This window comes from Acinonyx jubatus, chromosome C1 (assembly GCF_027475565.1).
Source record: "Acinonyx jubatus isolate Ajub_Pintada_27869175 chromosome C1, VMU_Ajub_asm_v1.0, whole genome shotgun sequence".
NCBI lineage: Eukaryota > Metazoa > Chordata > Mammalia > Carnivora > Felidae > Acinonyx > Acinonyx jubatus.
The window spans coordinates 211,528,205-211,546,167 of NC_069381.1; the positions used below are offsets into that span (position 1 = coordinate 211,528,205).

Sequence of the window (17,963 nt, forward strand, 5' to 3'; positions counted from 1 at the left end):
CCCGCCCGCTGTGCGCGCGCTGGCCCGGCAGCATGGCGGCGGCGGCGGGCGCCCCTCCGCCGGGTCCGCCGCAACCTCCTCCGCCGCCGCCGCCCGAGGAGTCGTCCGACAGCGAACCCGAGGCGGAGCCCGGCTCCCCGCAGAAACTCATCCGCAAGGTGTCCACGTCGGGCCAGATCCGTCAGAAGGTGAGCCCGCGGCGGCGGCGGCCCGGGCGCGCGCCCCTCACGCCGCGGCAGCCCCGTGAGGCCCGCGGCCGGGCCCGAGAGCCGCCCAGGCCCGGCCCAGCCCGGCCCGGGGTCCCGCCGGGCGCCGCTGTCCGGGCGGAGCGCGCCCCACGGGGTAACGGGCCGGGCGCCCCGCCCCGCGCCGGGGCTGAGCGCGCCCTCCCGGCGAGGCGGCGGCGGGGACCCCGGGCCGGGGGCGCAGGTGGGCGCCGCGCGGGGCCGGGCGAGTGGGGCGGGGCGCCGGGGCCAGGGGCGCCAGCCGCAGTGGGCCGCGAGGAAGCCCCGCGCCGCGAGGACCCGGAGGAAACTGAGGCCTAGAGGCGGGGGGCGAGCGCCCCAGAAATGGGGGCTGCTGGCTGCGCCCCGCAAGCGTATGCTCCCCTAGCCCCGCGTTTCTGAGGACTGGCCAGGTCATTTCCCGCCGGGTGCTCTGTGGACTCACCTGTGGTCCCCCGGGAAATTCAACAGGACCCGGTTGTGACTTGACTCGCTTGTGTCTTCGTGCCCTAGGGGAAGGGATGCGCGTTCCGTGACCAGCTCACCCTCCCTCGGGAAAGCCGGGAGAGGGGGGCTTTCCATGGCGGCGCACCCGCTGGGCACCTAACTCGGTGGAGAACTCCAGACGCCAAATACTCGCTTGCAGAAAGACGCATTTCCTTTCTGCGGGAGGAAAGTTGCGCCCTTTGTTTTCCCATTGCGGTTCCCGTTGAAAACTGCTTATGGTTTTTGCTACAGGTGAGCCCTCTCTGTTAGAACACGGCTGCCTGAGGCAGGTGGCTGGACAGGTGGCTGAGGGCATGCCGGGTCTGTGGGCAGCCCCGGCGGATCCAGCTGGCACAGACTCTCACCCTGCTGCAGTGCGCTTTTCCTCCGGGGCCAGTTAGGTTCAGCTGGTACTTTCACCGTGGGAGCCATTTCTTGCTTTACCTTTTGTCAGCCTTTGATACTTGTGGTGGGGTAGTCTTTGGGCTTAGCATGTTACAAACAGGTTTGTTGTGTAGTGTTCCAGGTATTCGGCAAATAGGTGATTGAACCCCTCCTTTGTTCCAGATATAGCAGTAATGGCCATTAATTGTAAGGTAGCATTTCTTCAGTGCTTACCAGGCAAGGTGCCAGGCATTTTTCTTGGGTTAACTTTACAGCACTCTATGTGGGTTAACTCATTTAGTACTAGGGAGAACCCATTGAGTTGGGTGTTACCTATCATCCCCATCCAATGGCATTGGCCCAGGGTGTCACAGGTAATAAATGTGGATCTGGATCGGAACCATGGTCAGGATCCCAAGATGGACAGTAGGAGTCTGGATCCTACCGTGTAGAAGATGGAACCTGTGCACGTGACAGTATGACACAGTAAGTCCTGTGGAAGCTCAGGGGACAGAGAATGCAGCTACCATGATCTTGAGAGAAAAAGTTTGCCAAGCTAATTGGGGAAGGAAGCGCTTTCCACATAGTTGACAGATACTGACACATTGTAGCTGAAGGTGTAGGCACAGCTGGGAATGGTCAGAAGGTGAGTGGGTCAATTTGAGGGGGATTAAGAAAAGGCTGGAAAGGTAGATTGGGCTGGATTTTAAAGGGCCAACCCTGGAGTTGGGTTTTTGGCCTTGGGCAAGAGGGAGCCACTGAGGGTTATTCAGAGCATGGGAGTGACCAGTCAGATGTGCTTTTAGGAAGATCTCCAAGTAGCCCTAAATGGTACTGATAAGAGTTGCTCTCCCCTGTTGTTTGGTCCTGGAGCATGGTATGTGCCCAGTGTGGGGTAGATCATATGATTTACAAGTGTGATTAAGATTAGATCTCTCAGAGATTCCAGTGTTTGTCCAGAATTCTGTTCTTTAGGAGGCATTCCCTCCCCCCCCCCCCCCCCCCATTCCCCAACACAATAGTTGCTGTACCTACCAGCTGTTGTGGTTGACGAGGAGTGATGGGTAGAGTGTTAAAAATACACCCTGACGACTTGAGTTGCTGAATACAGTCACATCTGCTGTACAAATAGCTTCAGGCTAATTTTTCTTTCGGGTTGTTAGAGATTGCCTGAATGTGGGAAGTGTGAGGTTTTCTGTGTGCACTAGCTATCCGCCCCCCCTCCCCGCCCCGTTTTTTAAGCAGATAAGCCATTCAGAAAATTGCACTGGGATTATGTGGTGCATAAGAGAGAGATCCAAAATGGTATGGGGTATCGTTCTAGGTCTAGACTGGAAAGCTGAAACCACTTCATTTAAAACAGAGGGAATTCAATGTAGGGGGGTGGTCTCCCAGGCGGTGAAGGACTGGGGATGCAAACAGTGGGCAGTGAAGCAACCCTGAGATGAGGCAACAAACAGGAAACCATTGTCACCCCTAAGCTGGAGGACAGGGGAGGGCATGGCATTTCAGACTCCCCAGGAGCAACTCCCACCTGCCAGAGGCTGAACTGCCCTGGGTCATCTGGCCCTGGAGCCTTTGGATGGCGCTGCTGCAGCTGCTGTCTAACCCCACCCGCCTCTTGCTTGGGAACCCCAGCGCGTTCGGGATCAGCCCCCCTGCAATTCGGTGCAGAGCATAAGGTCAAGGAATGGAACTGAGGACAAGCTGGCCCAGGACCAGAGCTGTATGTATTTCAAGTTTTTGAAATAGCAGTCCAGTGCTTCTCAGATTTTAATGTGCAGGCACATCCCCTGGGGATCTTGTTAAAATGCAGATTCTGGTCGATTAGGTCTAGGGTGGGGCCTGAGAGTCATTTCTAGTCAACTCTCAGGAGATGCTGTAGCTGCTTCAGCCCTGGTCATGATCTCACGGTTTGTGGGTTCAAGCCCCGCGTCGGGCTCTGTGCTGACAGCTCAGAGCCTGGAGCCTGCTTGGGATTCTGTGTCTCCCTCTCTCTCTGCCCCTTCCCTCCTCATGCTTTGTTTCTCTCTCTCTGTCTCTCAAAAATAAATAAACGTTGAAAAAAAATTAAAAAAAAAAAAAAAAAAAAGAGAAGCCTTACCAAAACTCCAAGTCAGTCTTTAGTTAATGAGGTTCTTTTAAAACTTTTCCCCGAGTCTTTAGCATACTGAAAACTTGATGAGGGGAGATTTGAGATGGTCATTTATTTAGCATTTCATGCATGTCTAATATTTTTAAAAGTTCCAACTGTCCCTAGCAAACACATCACTTCGTTTGTATTTCCTAACTAGTGCACAATAACGACTCCATAGGACCACATAGTTAAGAGTGGGAAAAAGAAAATGGAAGAAATAACACTGGTAAATTAATTCACCAGCTCATTATAGGTTATTTTGAAATTTGAGTAAAGAACAGTGTGATTCTGTGAAGTATATCAGTTAAGACTGAGTTTAATCTATTTCTAGGTTTTAAAAACGTTAACATTTTGGCTTTGTGCATGAAAGTGCTTACATCCCTGATTTCAAATTTAAACAAAGCGTTTTTCCCATTGTGAAATGAAAACTAGTAGAAATTAGGCAAAATGTAAAAGACTTAAAAACATAGCTTTGTAAAGATATGATTCACATACCATACAGTTTACTCACTTAAACTGTATACAGCTCAGTGGTTTTTAGTATATGCGTGTTGTGTAACCATTACCACAGTCAATTTTAGAACGTTTCTATCACCCCCAAAAGAAACACCATAACCTTTAGCGTCTGTTCCTTATTCCTTCTCAACTCTGTCAACCTTAGCTGCTAATCTCCTTTCTGTCGTAAGGATTTGCCGATTCTGGACATTTCACATCCATAGAAGCATGCAGTATGTGCCTTTTGTGTCTGGCTTCTTTCGCTTAGCGTAAGTGTCCAAAACTCGTCTATGTTAGAGCGTGTGCATTTGGGTTATTTCCACTTTTTGGCTAATCTGAATGAGGCTGCTGTGAACATTTATGTACATGTTTCTTTGTGGACGCATGTTTCATTTCTCTTGGGTATCTACTTACCACATTTGCTGGGTCACAAGGTAACTCTGTGCTTAACCTTTGAGAAATTGCCAGACTGTTTTCCAAAGTGGCCGTGCCATTTTACATTCCCACCAGCAGTGTGTGAGGGTTCCGTTTTCAGTTATTACGTCTTTTGACTGTAGCCATCCTAGCGGGTATATGGTGGTATGAAAGGTTTTTAAAGCTCACGTGTGAGCCTAAACTTTAAGAGCCTAAACTTTGGTGTCGAGTGAAGTTGATTCACACCTGGCTGTCCCACTTATGAGACACGTGATCACAGGTTTCCAAACCTCCTCTCCTAAGACTTGGTTTCCGGATCTGAAACAGGGCAAATACCAGTAAATGTGAGATGTGTGTTCTTGAGCCTCAGTTTCCATATCTGCAAAATTGCAAAATAGAAACGATAATAGTAGTTCTCAGAACCCTAAAACAGAGGTGATGATGATAAGTCATAGAAGTAAATGGGACAGTCTGTGTCCACTTAGCTAGCATAGTGCCTGGTGTATCGTCAGCATTCAGTAAATGGTTTCTTTTAGGATTATTTCTGCCTTTTTGGTCATTCTCCCCAAACCCCTCCTCCCTCAGCTCAAGCTGGGTGATTCTTCGTCTCCAGCGGCCAGGAGAGCAAGTAAGAGTGAATCTGGCAGACAATTAGCTATGCAAATCTTTCTTAAAAAATTAATTTATGGAATCCTAGTGGGAATATCATAGCTAGTCATTAGTTTTCTTGTTTCACAGATTCATTTTTAACTCAGCAAATATTGTTAAGTGTGCTAGGCACTTGGGGTGCCTTACTGAACAACAACAAAAAACATTCCTGGAGGTAATAGTCTGAAGACAGGACAGACGTGGGTAAGATAATCGCACAGTTAGTGTGGCATTATGACACTGATGAGCGTTAAGCAGGTGACACCAGAGTGCTTTGGGAGGAGACAATAGGGCGATTTGACCTGATACGGGAGGGAGGGTGGTGGTAGGGAGAGATGAGTGGGAAAAAAGTGACTTCTGCTTCTGGTGATGGTGGGCCAGGTAACTGAGCAGCTGTCTGCAGCTTCTGCTAACAGGAGGCGGCTGATGAGACAGTGCAGTAGCACAGGGCTGCGAACCAGGGAGGATGAAGGTCTGTGGAAGTGAGCTGGCATTTGGGGCTGCCTGCTTTTTCCCCCGAGTTCAGTAATGGGGTCTGTAGTGGGAAGAGCCTCCCCTTAAAACTCGTGTTCACTTGGAACAGGAGTGATAGGAGTGTCTTTTGTTATTCATAATGAGCCCCATTTGGCTTTACCTGAACTTACGCTAACGAGGTGCCTCAGGGCGGGGCTGAAGTCATCCAAGATAGCTTCAGGATGGGAGCTGGTCACCAGAAAGGCCAAACAAGTGATTCAAGATGTGAACTTTCAGCCTTACTCCCAACTTCTAGGAGCAGAGGGGGTTTGGAGATTGAGTTATAACAACTCTTTAACAAGGGGATTCGAGGAGTTGCTGGGCTGGTGAACATACTAGTGTGTGTGCATGGGTGTGGATGTGGGGCAGGGGCGGGGGCTGGCATGCCCAGAGAGGGCATGGAAGCTCTGCTCCTCCCCACTCCCATACTTACCCTGCACATCTCTTCCATGTGGTGTCTCTTTCCAGGTGTTCGTAGGAATGGGGAGCAAGGGGAAACTGACCTGCCGTTGGTGGGAATATTAAGTTGGTGACACCATGTTAGAAGACATTTTGTCAGTGTCTCTTAAGTCTCTTAAAGAAATGTGTATCCTGTATTTCAGCAATTCCACTTGTAGGTGTGTGTATCTAATAGCTTATACAAGCTAATGTACTTCAAGAGGCACCACGTACAAGAATATTACTAGTGTAGTTTTGGTAGTAGCTCAAAAGTGGAAAGAAGCCAAATGTCAGTCAACAGTAGAATGGATGAATAAATCATGGTATGTTCTTTCAAGAGAATACTATGCATCAATGAAAATGAACTGCTACCTGCTGAGTTAAGGATTAATTACAACATTAATGTAGTCTGGCCAAAAAAGCCAGACATTAAAGAATGTTATGTGTGATTCCATTTAGATCAAATTCAGAATGGATAGGATACTAAGGTGTTTGGTCTTGCCTGCCTGTGTCTTTAAGTTTGCATGCAAAGAAATAATTACCAGAGAAGTTTGCACAGTGGGAAGATATGGGTAGTGATTGGATGTCCCATGAGAGAGGGAGCTTCTGGAGCGCTGGTAGTGTTCTATTTCTTTCTTTTCTTTTCTTTTTTTTAATGTTTATTTTTGAGAGAGACAGAAGGTGAGTGGGGGAGGAGCAGAGAGAAAGGGAGACACAGAATCTGAAATGGGCTGCAGGCTCTGAGCTGTCAGCACAGAGGCTGATATGGGGCTCGAACTCATGGACTGTGAGATCATGACCTGAGCCACAGTTGGAGGCTTAACCGACAGAGCCACCCAGGTGCCCCAGCGTCTGACTGTTGATCTCAGCTCAGGTCTTGAGCTCAGGGTCCTGAGTTCAGGCCCCCTTTTGGGCTCCATGCTGGGCATGAAGCCTACTTTAAAAAAAAGACAGGGGCACCTGGCTGGCTCAGTCGTTAAACATCTGACTTTGGCTCAGGTCGTTATTTCATGGTTAGTAAGCTCCAGCCCCACCCGGTGTGAGCTTGCGCCCCATGAGCCCTTCTGGTGAGCCCTGCTTCTGTCTCTGTCTCCCCTCCTCCCTCTGCTCCTCCTGAGATTCTCTCTCTGTGCCTCGCTCACTTGTGCTCTCTCTCTCAAAACAAAAACAAAAACAAAAAACGGGTGCCTGGGTGGCTCAGTCGGCTAAAAGTTGGCATCTGACTCTTGGTTTTGACTCAGGTCATGGTCTCACAGTTTGTGAGTTCGAGCCCTGTACTGGGTTCTGTGCTGATGGTGCAAAGCCTGCTTGAGATTCTCTCTTTCTCTCTCTGCCTCTCCTCCCCCCTCAAAAGTAAATAAATGAACATTAAAAAAAAAAGATTTAGGGGCACCTGGGTGGCTCAGTTCGAGCCCCGTGTTGGGCTTTGTGCTGACAGTGCAGAGCCTGCTTGGGATTCTCTCTCTCTGCCCCTCCCCTGCTTGCTCTCTCTCAAAAATAAATAAATAAACATTTAAAAAAATAAATAAAAGATTTCAGGAAGGAGCGAGACATAATCTGATCTATGTTGAAAAGGTTGCTCTGGCTGTGTTGTCGTTGGCCGAGTGAGTGCTGGTAGCCTGGGCCGAGGTTGTGGTGGTGGTAATAGGGAGACTTAGTTGGATTTGACATTGTGAGAACTTGGTGATGGTTTGGTGTGGGTGTTGGGGAAGAGGAGGCTTGTGGGATAACTGGAGCTCTTCTCTGACATAAGGAGGTCTGCTTGAGGACTGGTGGGGACCAGCTTTGGGATTTTGCCCTCACTGTGCCCTGCTGCAGTGGTACCCTGGATTCTTTATTCTCAACTATCCCAACTTTACAGCGGAGGGATGTAGGCTCAGAGCAGTTAGGTGGCTCGCCAGTGTGCCACCCAAGCCTTGTAGATTCCATACCACACCTCTTCCTGTTGGGTCCTACCCAGCCCCTTGACAGTGGGGGTGGTTCCTGGAGGCTGAGAGAGGGAACAGTGGCACAGTGGGAGGGCCCACTTAGCTCTGGCCACTGGCTTTCAGAGGTGGGGGGGAGCAGGAGAACCAATCTGAGAAGGAAGGGAGAAGCTGGTGAGGAAGAAGATGGAAGGGAGGGGAGGGGAAGAAGGTAAATTCCTGAATTCAGCACCCAGAGGTCCATCTGCACTATCATTATTGTTACTTTTGTATTTCCTTCCAGACTGTGTTTCTGGGTGTGTTTAATTGAGTTGGAATGAACGTATATGTAAGTTTCCACTTTCATGTTACAGGTATTTCTCGTGTTATTAAAGTCTCTTTATTCTTGGGGCACCTGGGTGGCTCAGTCGGTTAAGCGTCAGACTCTTGACTTAGCTCAGGTCATGATGTTGTGGTTCATGAGTTTTGAGCCGCAAGTTGGACTCTGTGCTGACAACTCAAAGCTTGCTTGGGATTCTCTCTCTCTGTCCCTCCTCCACTTGCTCTCTTTGTCTCTCAAAAACAAATAAACATTAAAAAAATAAAATCTCTTTATTCTTATCCCTTGTAATGGCTGTACCATATATTCTATGAAGATAGAAGAGAGACAGAGCCTGACTTGGGGCTCAGACTCATGAACTGTGAGATCATGACTTGAGCTGAAATCAAGACTTGGATGCTTAACCAACTGAACCACCCAGGCGCCCCACATGCATTGTGTTTGGTTGTTGTACCTCTTCAGACTCTCAGCTTAGAACAGCTCCCCATAGCCACCTTCTCCCTCTCCTCCCCATTATGACACTGACTCTGTGAAGAGACCAGGGAAGCAGTCTTGTTAAATCTGTGTCTGGATTTGTCTGATTGTTTCCTTGTGGTTTCTTTGATCCTTTTATTTGCTGTAAAGTGGAAGTGAGAGGTTTGAAGACTCGAATACGTTCAGGTTGATGTTTTGGGCAAATCTAAATCTGGGATTCTCAGTGTCCTGTTAGGCTGTCCCCTCTGCTGTGTCATCATTTGCTTTATGTGGAGATGCTAGATCTTCCTGCTGAAAATGTAGATTTCCCTCTTGGCAGTTAGGAGGTAACCTGTGCGGTGCTTCCTGGGCACCGTGCAAATATCCTTTTCTTTAACAATCTGCTCGGCTGCTTTCTTGAGCATTCATACATAATACTTGCCTGAATCAGCTACATTAAGAGTTTGCAAAATGGAGAGTTCCCCACCCCGCCGCCCCGCCTGCCCCTTTCTGTCATTTCTTCCATGTGTATCTGTTGGTATTCTGTAAAATTTACCCACTTCAACTGGGGAAGGACTACAGTTTCTCCTGGAAAAAAAAAAAAAAAGGCAGGGTAATTGCTAGATTCTGTTTAATTACCAATTTTCAAAGTAAGGATTCGGTAGAAGAGTCATTCCCAACAGAAGGCAGATGTTTTCTTTTCTCTCTCTCTCTCTCCCTATGGATTCACTATTTTTGTTCAGTGTTTTACAATCAGTCACAGTCTTTCCTTTTGATGCTCAAATTGTCTACATTTCCCCAGGAGAGCCCCTTCAAGCTGGCTCTTTGGCCTTTGAACATTTGCTTGCTGTGTTGCAATCTGTTGCTTCATCTTTGGGCTGGAGCCCCGAGGTGGGGTTGTGGGGCACCGCGTCCAGTCTGGGCTGAGGGAGGCTGCCCTCCTCCCTCCTGTGCCTGGAATTCGGCACATCAGCCTGGCAGGTCTTTGCTTTTCTTTTTTGGGTTTGTACTTCAGATTTTTGCATCTCTGCTTATTTTGTGTTCTTTTGGATGGTTCTTATTGTAGGCTGATCTGTCCCTTTATCAATCTGTTGGAGAGCTTTCCCCTGTCTTGTCTTCTCTCCACTGTAGGCTACAGCATTCTGTGTCTCAATTTTGTCTTGTTCATGACCAGTGATATTTTCTGCAGTGTACATTTTTCCCTTTAGCCCTTCACATGTGGGTTTTAATTCTGCTGGAGTGATTGTTTTTGCTTCCTTTTCTAATCATGGCCTGTATCGCAGCTTGTTGTACTTTAATTTCATCATGTTCTCATTCTGGTGCACCCTGTACTTGAAAAAACTTTAATTTTTTAATAGAGTCAGTGTCTTCCTGTAATCTTACAACAAGAAGCGCATAGTTTCTAAAATGGTCTTCCGGTTTCTGTAATAAATTCATTTAGATTTATTCATGTGCATTATAGTGTAGCTTCAGCCTCTTACCTCCGCTTTTTTGTTTTGATTTATCAGTCCTAGAATGTGTTTGCCAGTCTGTGGGTTTGAACTGCCATTAGCTGTGTGCTTGGCTGCCAGAGGGAATGTGAGTCCCGCCTGATATTGGCCACAGGTCCAGCGCTGTGCCTGCTGCTCTGGCCGGGCCATCCCTGCAGCCTCGGTCTGAGCAGTGAGGTGCCTTGGGTCACCTGTCACCCACTTCTGGCTGGCTCTGCTCTTCCTCATCTGAAGGTGATGGTGTCTGGGCAGTGGTGGTTTTCCTGAGCCGGCTTCTCTGACCCCACCGTGGTGAGGTACACCCCATGCTCCAAGATGAGCAGTGCTTTGTCCCTTGCGCCAAGATGGAAGAGGGATACTCTGATTCTTTTTATTTACCGTTTGACCGTTTTAAATGTTTACAATTCAGTGGCATTAGGTACATTAGCAGTGTTGTGCAGCCAGCACCACTATTTAGTTCCAGAACTTTTTCCCCTCCAAGGAAACCCCTTCCCCATGGAGCAGTCACTCCCCATTCCCTCCTCTTCCCCAGCCACTCGTCCACTTTCTGTCTCCACGGGTTTGCCTGCTCCACGGGTTTGCCTGTTCTGGATATTTTGTATAAATGGAATCATATAACATGTGGCCTTTTGTGTCTGGCATCTTTCCATTAGCATAGTGTTTTCAAGGTTCATCCATGTTGTAGCATGTATCAGGACTTCGTTCCTTTTTATGGCCTAATAGTATGTCATTGTATGGATATGCCACATTTTGTTTATCCATTCATATGTTGATGTATGTTTGAATCACTTCTGTTTGGCTGTTATGAATAGAGCTGCTGTGGACAAGTTATTGTTTGAATACCTGTTTTCAGTTCTTTTGAGTGTTTATCCAGGGAGTAGAAATGCTGGGTAATTCTGTGTTTACCTTATTGAAGAACATCTAAACTGTTCATCTTACATTTCCAACAACACAACAGCAATAGAGAAGGATTCCAGTTTCTCCACATTTGCCAGCACTTTTTTTTTTTTTTTTAAATAATGGGGCCATCCTGATGCATGCAAAGTGGTATCTCCTGGTATTGATTTGCATTTCCTTAGTGACTAACGATGTTGGGCATGTCTGTCTGTCTGTCTGTCTGTCTTTCTTTTTGTTGTTGAGTGTTTTTTCATGTGCTTCTTGGCCATTTGTATATCTTTGGAGAAATGTCTCTTTCAGTCCTTTGCCCGTTTTTAAGTTGGGCTATCTTTCTGTTGAGTTGTAAATCTTTATATATTCTAAATATTGGACCCTTATCAAATCAGTGATTTGCAAATATTTTCTCCCCTTCTGTGGGTTCTCTTTTCACTGTCTTGATAGTGTCCTTTGAAGCACAAAAGGATTACAAATTTTGATGAAGTCCGCCTTATGCTTTCCGTCTCGTTTGTGCTTTTGGTGTCATATTTGAGAAATCCAGGGTCACGAAGATGTACTTTAGTGTTTTCTTCTAAGAGTGTTTTATCTTTTTATTTAGTCTTTGATCCATTTTGAGTTAATTTTTGTATGTGGTGGAAGGAAAAGGTCCAGTTTCACCCTTTCCCATGCAGATATTCCAGCACTGTTTGTTGAAGAGGACCACTTTTTTCCATCTGGATTTGGCCTCTCAAGCTACATACGCTGTAATACTTAAAATCAGCTATGAACTTCTCAGAATTGGTTGGTATTCTTGGACATTTTGGGTTGGTCTCAGTGGAGTTCATAGAGGGATGCGTGATAGAATCAGTCTTATGGGTGGTTATGAGACATTTACGTATTTGAAGGGTTTGAAAGGAAATATCTGTATTTCTGACTTTTTATTATCCTAGAACTCTTCTATATTTCAAGTTTGGGAGTGCAGACTCATTCTTTATATGGTTTGGGAAAATTTGAAATACTCATCTCGTTAAGTCTAATTCCACTTGGTAGCCTTTGTATTTAAACTCTTTGATAAAGAGGGACTAGTACTCAGAAGCTGAGCGAAAAGGAAGTCAGAAATTGTTATCTCTTTTCTCTGTGTTTTCATTTAGTTTAAGAGGGCAAGTAAAAAACCCAGGTTTGTCAATACTGAGTTATGAGTCTAATTATCTAAGTGTATTTTTTTACTGTCGACTAGTCATAATTGTCTAAGTGTATTTTTATATCCAGCCAGTGTTGTGTATGAGCTGGAATTTTGCTGTTTATAGAAACCCTGTAGCTTCTTCACCCTCCAGCAGCACATGTGGTGCAACCATTTGGGGAAGCAATTGGTGACATGTTTGAAAAACTCCAAGAAAGTCCCTACTCTTGACTCAGTAATTTCCATGGTAGGATCCTGTCCCAAGGAGATAATCTTAAATGAAAAAGCACAGAGGATGTTGTGTTTATTGCAGCATTAAACATAAAAATTGTAAGCCCAGAAGACACTCCAGTTTAACAACTCACTGAGTTAATGACCACGGCTGACAGCTGTTGTGTGCTGGCACCCTGCACCATGCATAGGTGGTCTTACTTCGTCTTCGGGAGTGTGAGAAGGTTGCCATGAGGTGGCCGAGTGCCCAGGCCACAGAACTGGGAAGTGGCAGAGCGAGTTGCTGCTCTTGTGCGTACAGCAGCCATTCAGGTGATTGAGGAAGGCAGTAATGTGGACAGTACTTTGTGATGCTGGGGAAACAGAGAGGCATTGTGTACAGAAGGCCATTCAGCTTTGTGCAAAACACCGTGCATGGGAAGTAAGATGAAGAAAGTTTCCAAACTAATGCCATGGGTTGTGCCCTGATACCAGGGGTGGTGCAATTTGGATTATTTCTATTTCTACTTTTCTCAATTTCCTAAAATGAGCATTATTTTATACTAAAGGAAACAGAAACAGGGCTGTCCTTCAATTGGGAATTCCTGACACGGATGGTGTAGGATGCTGTGTGCTGGTAGCAGAAGATGGAGAAGAGTCTGTCCTTAGTCTCTTCTCTGGAATGTCCTGAAACACAGCTGAAACAGTTCCAACTCTTAGGATCAAAACAGATGAAGTTTAAGGAGCCAGATAATACAGAAGGGCATGACTTGCAAAAACATAGGATTTAAACTCCAGAGTATCCTAATAAATGTGTACATTATATGCAGTATCTTAGTGATGTCCCCCTTTGTTTAAACTTACATTTTTTTTTATTTTAGAGAGAGCACACGAGTGGGGGAGAGGTGGAGAGAGAGAGAGAGAGAGAGAGAATGAGAGAGAATTTTAAGCAGGCTCCATGCTCAGTGTAGAACTTGATGGGGCTCAATCCCACAACTCAGGGATCATGACCTGAGCCAAAATCAGGAGTCAGATGCTTAACCGACTGAGCCACCCAGGCACCTCCCCTTTGTTTAAACTTTTAACCCCTGTGTTGAAAATAATGCTAAACTTACCTAAACAGAGAACTAAAGGTCTTGATATAAATAAGATTAAAAAAATTTAATTTTTAATTTTTAAATTTTTGTAAAGTTTACTTATTTATTTTGAGAGAGAAAGAAAGAGTGAGTCAGAGAGGAGCAGGGAAAGAGAATCCCAAGCAGGCTCTGCACTGTCAGCGCAGAGCCCGATGTGGGGTTTGGACTCAAGAACTGTGAGATCTGAGCTGAAGTTGGATGCTTAAGACTGAGCCACCCAAGCTTTTCTAAAAATTTTTTATTTTAGAGAGAGTGAGAGTAAGGTAGAAGGGCAGGGGGAGAGAAAGAGAGGGTCCCAAGCAGTCTCCATGCTCAATGCAGAGCCTGACATGGGGCTCGATCCCACGACCCTGGGATCACGACCCAAGCCAAAATCAAGAGTCAGATGTTCAACTGACTAAGCCACGTAGATGCCCCTAAATAAGATATATTTTATTTATTTGTTTATTATATTTTTAAGAATATTTGAGAGAGCACGAGTGAGTGCACGTGTGCGTGCACATGTGTGTGCAGGGGAGGGGCAGGGAGAGAGGGAGACAGAGGATCCAAAGCAGGCTCTGTGCTGACAGCACAGAGCCCAACGTAGGGTTCACACTCACAAACTGTGAGATTATGACCTGAGCCGAAGTCGGATGCACAACCGACTGAGCCACCCAGGCACCCCAAGATATGTTTTTAAAGAAGATATATTTTAGCCTGACATTGAAATTATTTCATGTATGAAATGCTGTCAGTTTCTTAGATTTGTTCCTAGTTATTTCAGTATCCTTAAACATTTGAAAAGATGAACCAGAAATAGGATACAGAGCAACAAACACAAAAACAGATCTGGTCACAATATATTTGGAAAAGTAGGTCATTAAATAATTTGTGTATTACATAACCCCACTTTTCTGTTTTATTCATGCACTGAAAACACGAAGGATGTTATCGCAGGATGTCAGTGGCAGGTGTTAGCATGGCTGGGCTGAATGTTCTCAAGTGAAGAAAAAGCACTTCCCGTAAGCACGTCGACCGAGTTGGCTGCTTAACACGAGACTTTACTTCTACCTTATGTCTGAAAATGAGACAGAGGGGCTGTGGAACCCAGGGAAGGGGCATTTGAGTAGTGATAGTTATGACACTGCTTTATGTTTGTGTGGCGCTTTGCAGCGTGTGTGAGCCTTTCCCTCAGGGATTTCCTGCTCTGTGCAGCACCCCTGAGGTGGGATCGGCAGGTCAGGAACTGGGGTGTGGGGGGTGGCTGCCTTTAGCCCCGGTGGTAGCGGCTCCGGGCCTTGCATTCAAGCCTCTGGTGTGTTTCATTCACGTCTGAGTTTCCAAAGCACCCTGTCTGTACCTAATGGAAATTTCCAAACATACACAAAAGTAAGGAGAGGGGTTTTAATCAGTCACTGGGTGTAAACAGTCGTCAGTGTTGTGTCTTTCATATTTCGTCTGTCCCCACCCCCGAGCCCCACTTTCTTCTGAGTATTTAAAGCAAATTCCTCTCGTACTTTTTACTTTGTAAAAGTATCCCTCTCTCACTGCACAGTTTCCTTAAAGGTCAAGGGTCTTGTCTCTTTCATCATCATATTCCCAGCCGTACTCGCACTTAAGTGTTCAATAAATATTTGTTGAAACACAGAGTGCGTTCATTCCACAGGTCCGTGGGGAGATGGGTTTTCCTCTGGAGGCTCACAGAAGCCAGGCGAGCCTTTGGTGCCTTGACTGAACCACAGCGTGTGTGTATTTGGAAGTCGCTCCTGCTGTTGGTGGTTGGGGTTGCCCACGTGGTGTGCAGGGGGGTGGTTGTGCCTCGACATGCACGTTTGTCCACGCGCTCACCCCAAGAAGTGGGAGGAGCAGTTTATGGCTGTAGTTTTAGTCTTACTTGTAAAGGCAAACGAACAAAAGAAAACCTTACCTCAGGCATGCTTTTTAATCTTTTCACTTGATATTGAAATGTGGAGAGCTGAAATCAGACAGACATGGGTTTGAACCCATGTCTGTCCCTTCTCTGTGGACATAGGTCCTCTCTGGATGGACCTCAGTGTCTTCATAAGTGAGATGGGGTAGTAAGTGTTCAGTGCGGTGAGGATTGAATGAGGTTCTGATAACTAAGTTCCTGTCCTGGTATGGAGTAGGCCCTGCACAGATACCGACCCTGTCTTTCTCTTCTTGCCTGGTTTGTGGCAAATGGGAGTGGGTGCAGTGTCTCTCTTGGACGGGTTGTGTAGACAAAGTGGGGTCATCTGTGGAAGCTCTTAGACGGGGGCCATGAGAGCTGTCCGGGGTGCTGCGTCCGGCGGCGGCTGCCCCTTCTGTGTCCTTATACAATCACGTACCTTCCAGAGGGCTGGCTCACTTCCTTCCCCGTCTTGTCTGCTCTGTCCCTCCCCCACCCAGAGGTAACCACCTAACCATTTTTATTGTTTTATTATTTTGGTTAATTCTTCCACTGTTGTTTGAAAATTTAAAGATACTGTATGCACATACTTGCCTTTAAGTTTTATCTCTGCACACACACACACACACACACACACACACACACACACACACATCCTTTTTACACAAAGGTAGCATGCCCCCTATATGTTCTACACCTTTCTTTTTTTTACTTCATGGAATCCATAGCTGTATACAGCTCTCCCTCATTCCTTCTACAATTGTATAGTATTTTTTTTTTTTTTAGTGTACCATAGCTTATTCAAGGACTTGCATTATTTTCAGTCTTTTGCTATGATATTTTGCAGCAAATAGCCCTGTACGAACTTCATTTTATGCTCTTTGTGCCATAGTATCTGTGGGCTAGGTTTCCTGGAGTGGGCGTGCAGGGTAAAAGGGTGGTGGTGTGGGTTTGCTAGGTTTTGGCAGGTCTCTGTGCTCAGGGTTCACCTCATGCCCAGTTGGATCAGCGGTGCTGAGAGTACTGGTTTCCCCATAGCCTTGCCCACAGTGCCTGTTTGTTTTTTCTGTCAGTCTGACGGTGAGAATGTATTTTAGTTTAGTTTTCTTTTTTTTTAAATTTTATTTTAGAGAGAGAGAGTGAGGGGGGACAGGGGCAGAGAGAGAGAGAGAGCGAGAAACTCAGCACAGAGCCTGACTTGGGGCTTAATCCCATGACCCTGGGATCACGACCAGAGCCAAAATCAAGAGCCAGATGCTCAATTGACTGAGCCACCCAGGTGCCCCTAGTTTTCTTTCTTTCTTTTTTCTTTTTTAAAGGTAGATTGAGCAAATTTTCATGTGTTTTAAGGGCCATTTTTACTTATTTGTTTTATTAAAAAATTTTTTTAATGTTTATTTTTGAGAGAGAGAGAGAGAGAGAGTGTGAACGGGGGAGGGGCAGAGAGAGAGGGAGACACAGAATCCGAAGCTCCGGGCTCTGAGCTGTCTGTGTAGAGGCCGATGTGGGGCTCCAACCCACAAACCGTGAGGTCATGACCTGAGCCAAAGTCGACTGAGGCACCTGGGCACCCCTCTTTCTTTCTTTCTTTCTTTCTTTCTTTCTTTCTTTCTTTCTTTCTTTCTTTCTTCCTTCCTTCCTTCCTTCCTTCCTTCCTTTCCTTTCCTTTCCTTTCCTTTCCTTTCCTTTCCTTTCTTTCTTTCTTTCTTTCTTCTTTTTTTCTTTCTTTCATCTATTTATTTATTTATGAATGAATGAAACGGCTGTTCATGTTTTTTTGCCCGTTTTTCTATCAGATTGTTTATTCACAAATTTTAGAAGCTGTTGTAGATTGGGGATTTAGCCCTTTATGATATTTTACAGAAAGTTTCCTCAGAATGTGCTGTGCTTGGGCACGGGGATGATTCAGATCGCTAATACAGCCTCAGCGCTTGGGACGCCCTTGGTCTGGTCAGGGAGTCAGCCACATGATGGAGGGTCATAGACTCGCAAGACACACGACAGCCGGCTCTGCCTGGGGGTTGGAAAGGCTCCTGGGGTGGTGGCATTTGACCTGGGTCTCAGGTGCAGGAGTTTTCTATCCGCAGGAAGATTCCAAGCAGAGGAAGGATCTATCCAAAAGTAGGTGGCTACAAAGGAGCCGGTGTGTTTGGGTCGGATGGTTCTGGGGCTGAGGCAGTAGGCTCTGGGGTGGGTGGGAGGGATTGAAAAGAGCCTTGAAGGGCCACAGTTGGCTTCCCTCAAGACACAGGAAAACAAGGGGATGTTTGCGAGTGGGCCAGGGACACTTTGGTTAGGGCAGGGTGCTTATCCGAATCCTCAGGGGAGCTTTTGCACTCTGTGGCTACCTGGTCCCCTGCTGGGGAGCAGCCGGCAGCGTTTCAGAACTTGCTAGGTGATGCTGCTGGTGGTGGACCTGAGAGGCAGCAGAGGGCTGGCAGCAGGCTGGAGGGTGCACAGTGGTAGAGAGCGGAAGGCAGGGACTCCCCTCACTGCGGTGTGCTCAGGCACCGCCCGGGGCTCTTGTCTTCACATTCCAGGGATTTAGGAACAGTGGGTTTCGTGAGTGTTCCGGGGGTTCTGACCCTGGTGGCCTGGGTCATCCCTGAGAGACACAGAGGCAGACAGTAATTGAAGCCCGAGGTGGGGGTCCAAACTAAGCTATGGCAGAGGGCCTGAAGATAGAGTGGAGTCCTGAGTGACTTTAACAAGTGGAGTCGGTACTGGGTAACCAGTTAGGGGCGGGGAGT

General features: G+C 46.8%; 1 protein-coding gene across 3 annotated transcripts in view; it reads left to right on the plus strand.

The window, feature by feature from the left end:
* DGKD (diacylglycerol kinase delta) overlaps window positions 1–17,963 on the plus strand; it is a 109,846-nt gene continuing 91,883 nt past the window's right edge. For all 3 annotated transcript variants that reach the window (XM_027047330.2, XM_053215981.1, XM_053215980.1), the window contains exon 1: window positions 1–188. In XM_027047330.2, the coding sequence (XP_026903131.1) occupies window positions 33–188 (156 nt within the window). In that variant the 5' untranslated portion in view covers window positions 1–32. The remainder of the gene's footprint in view (window positions 189–17,963) is intronic.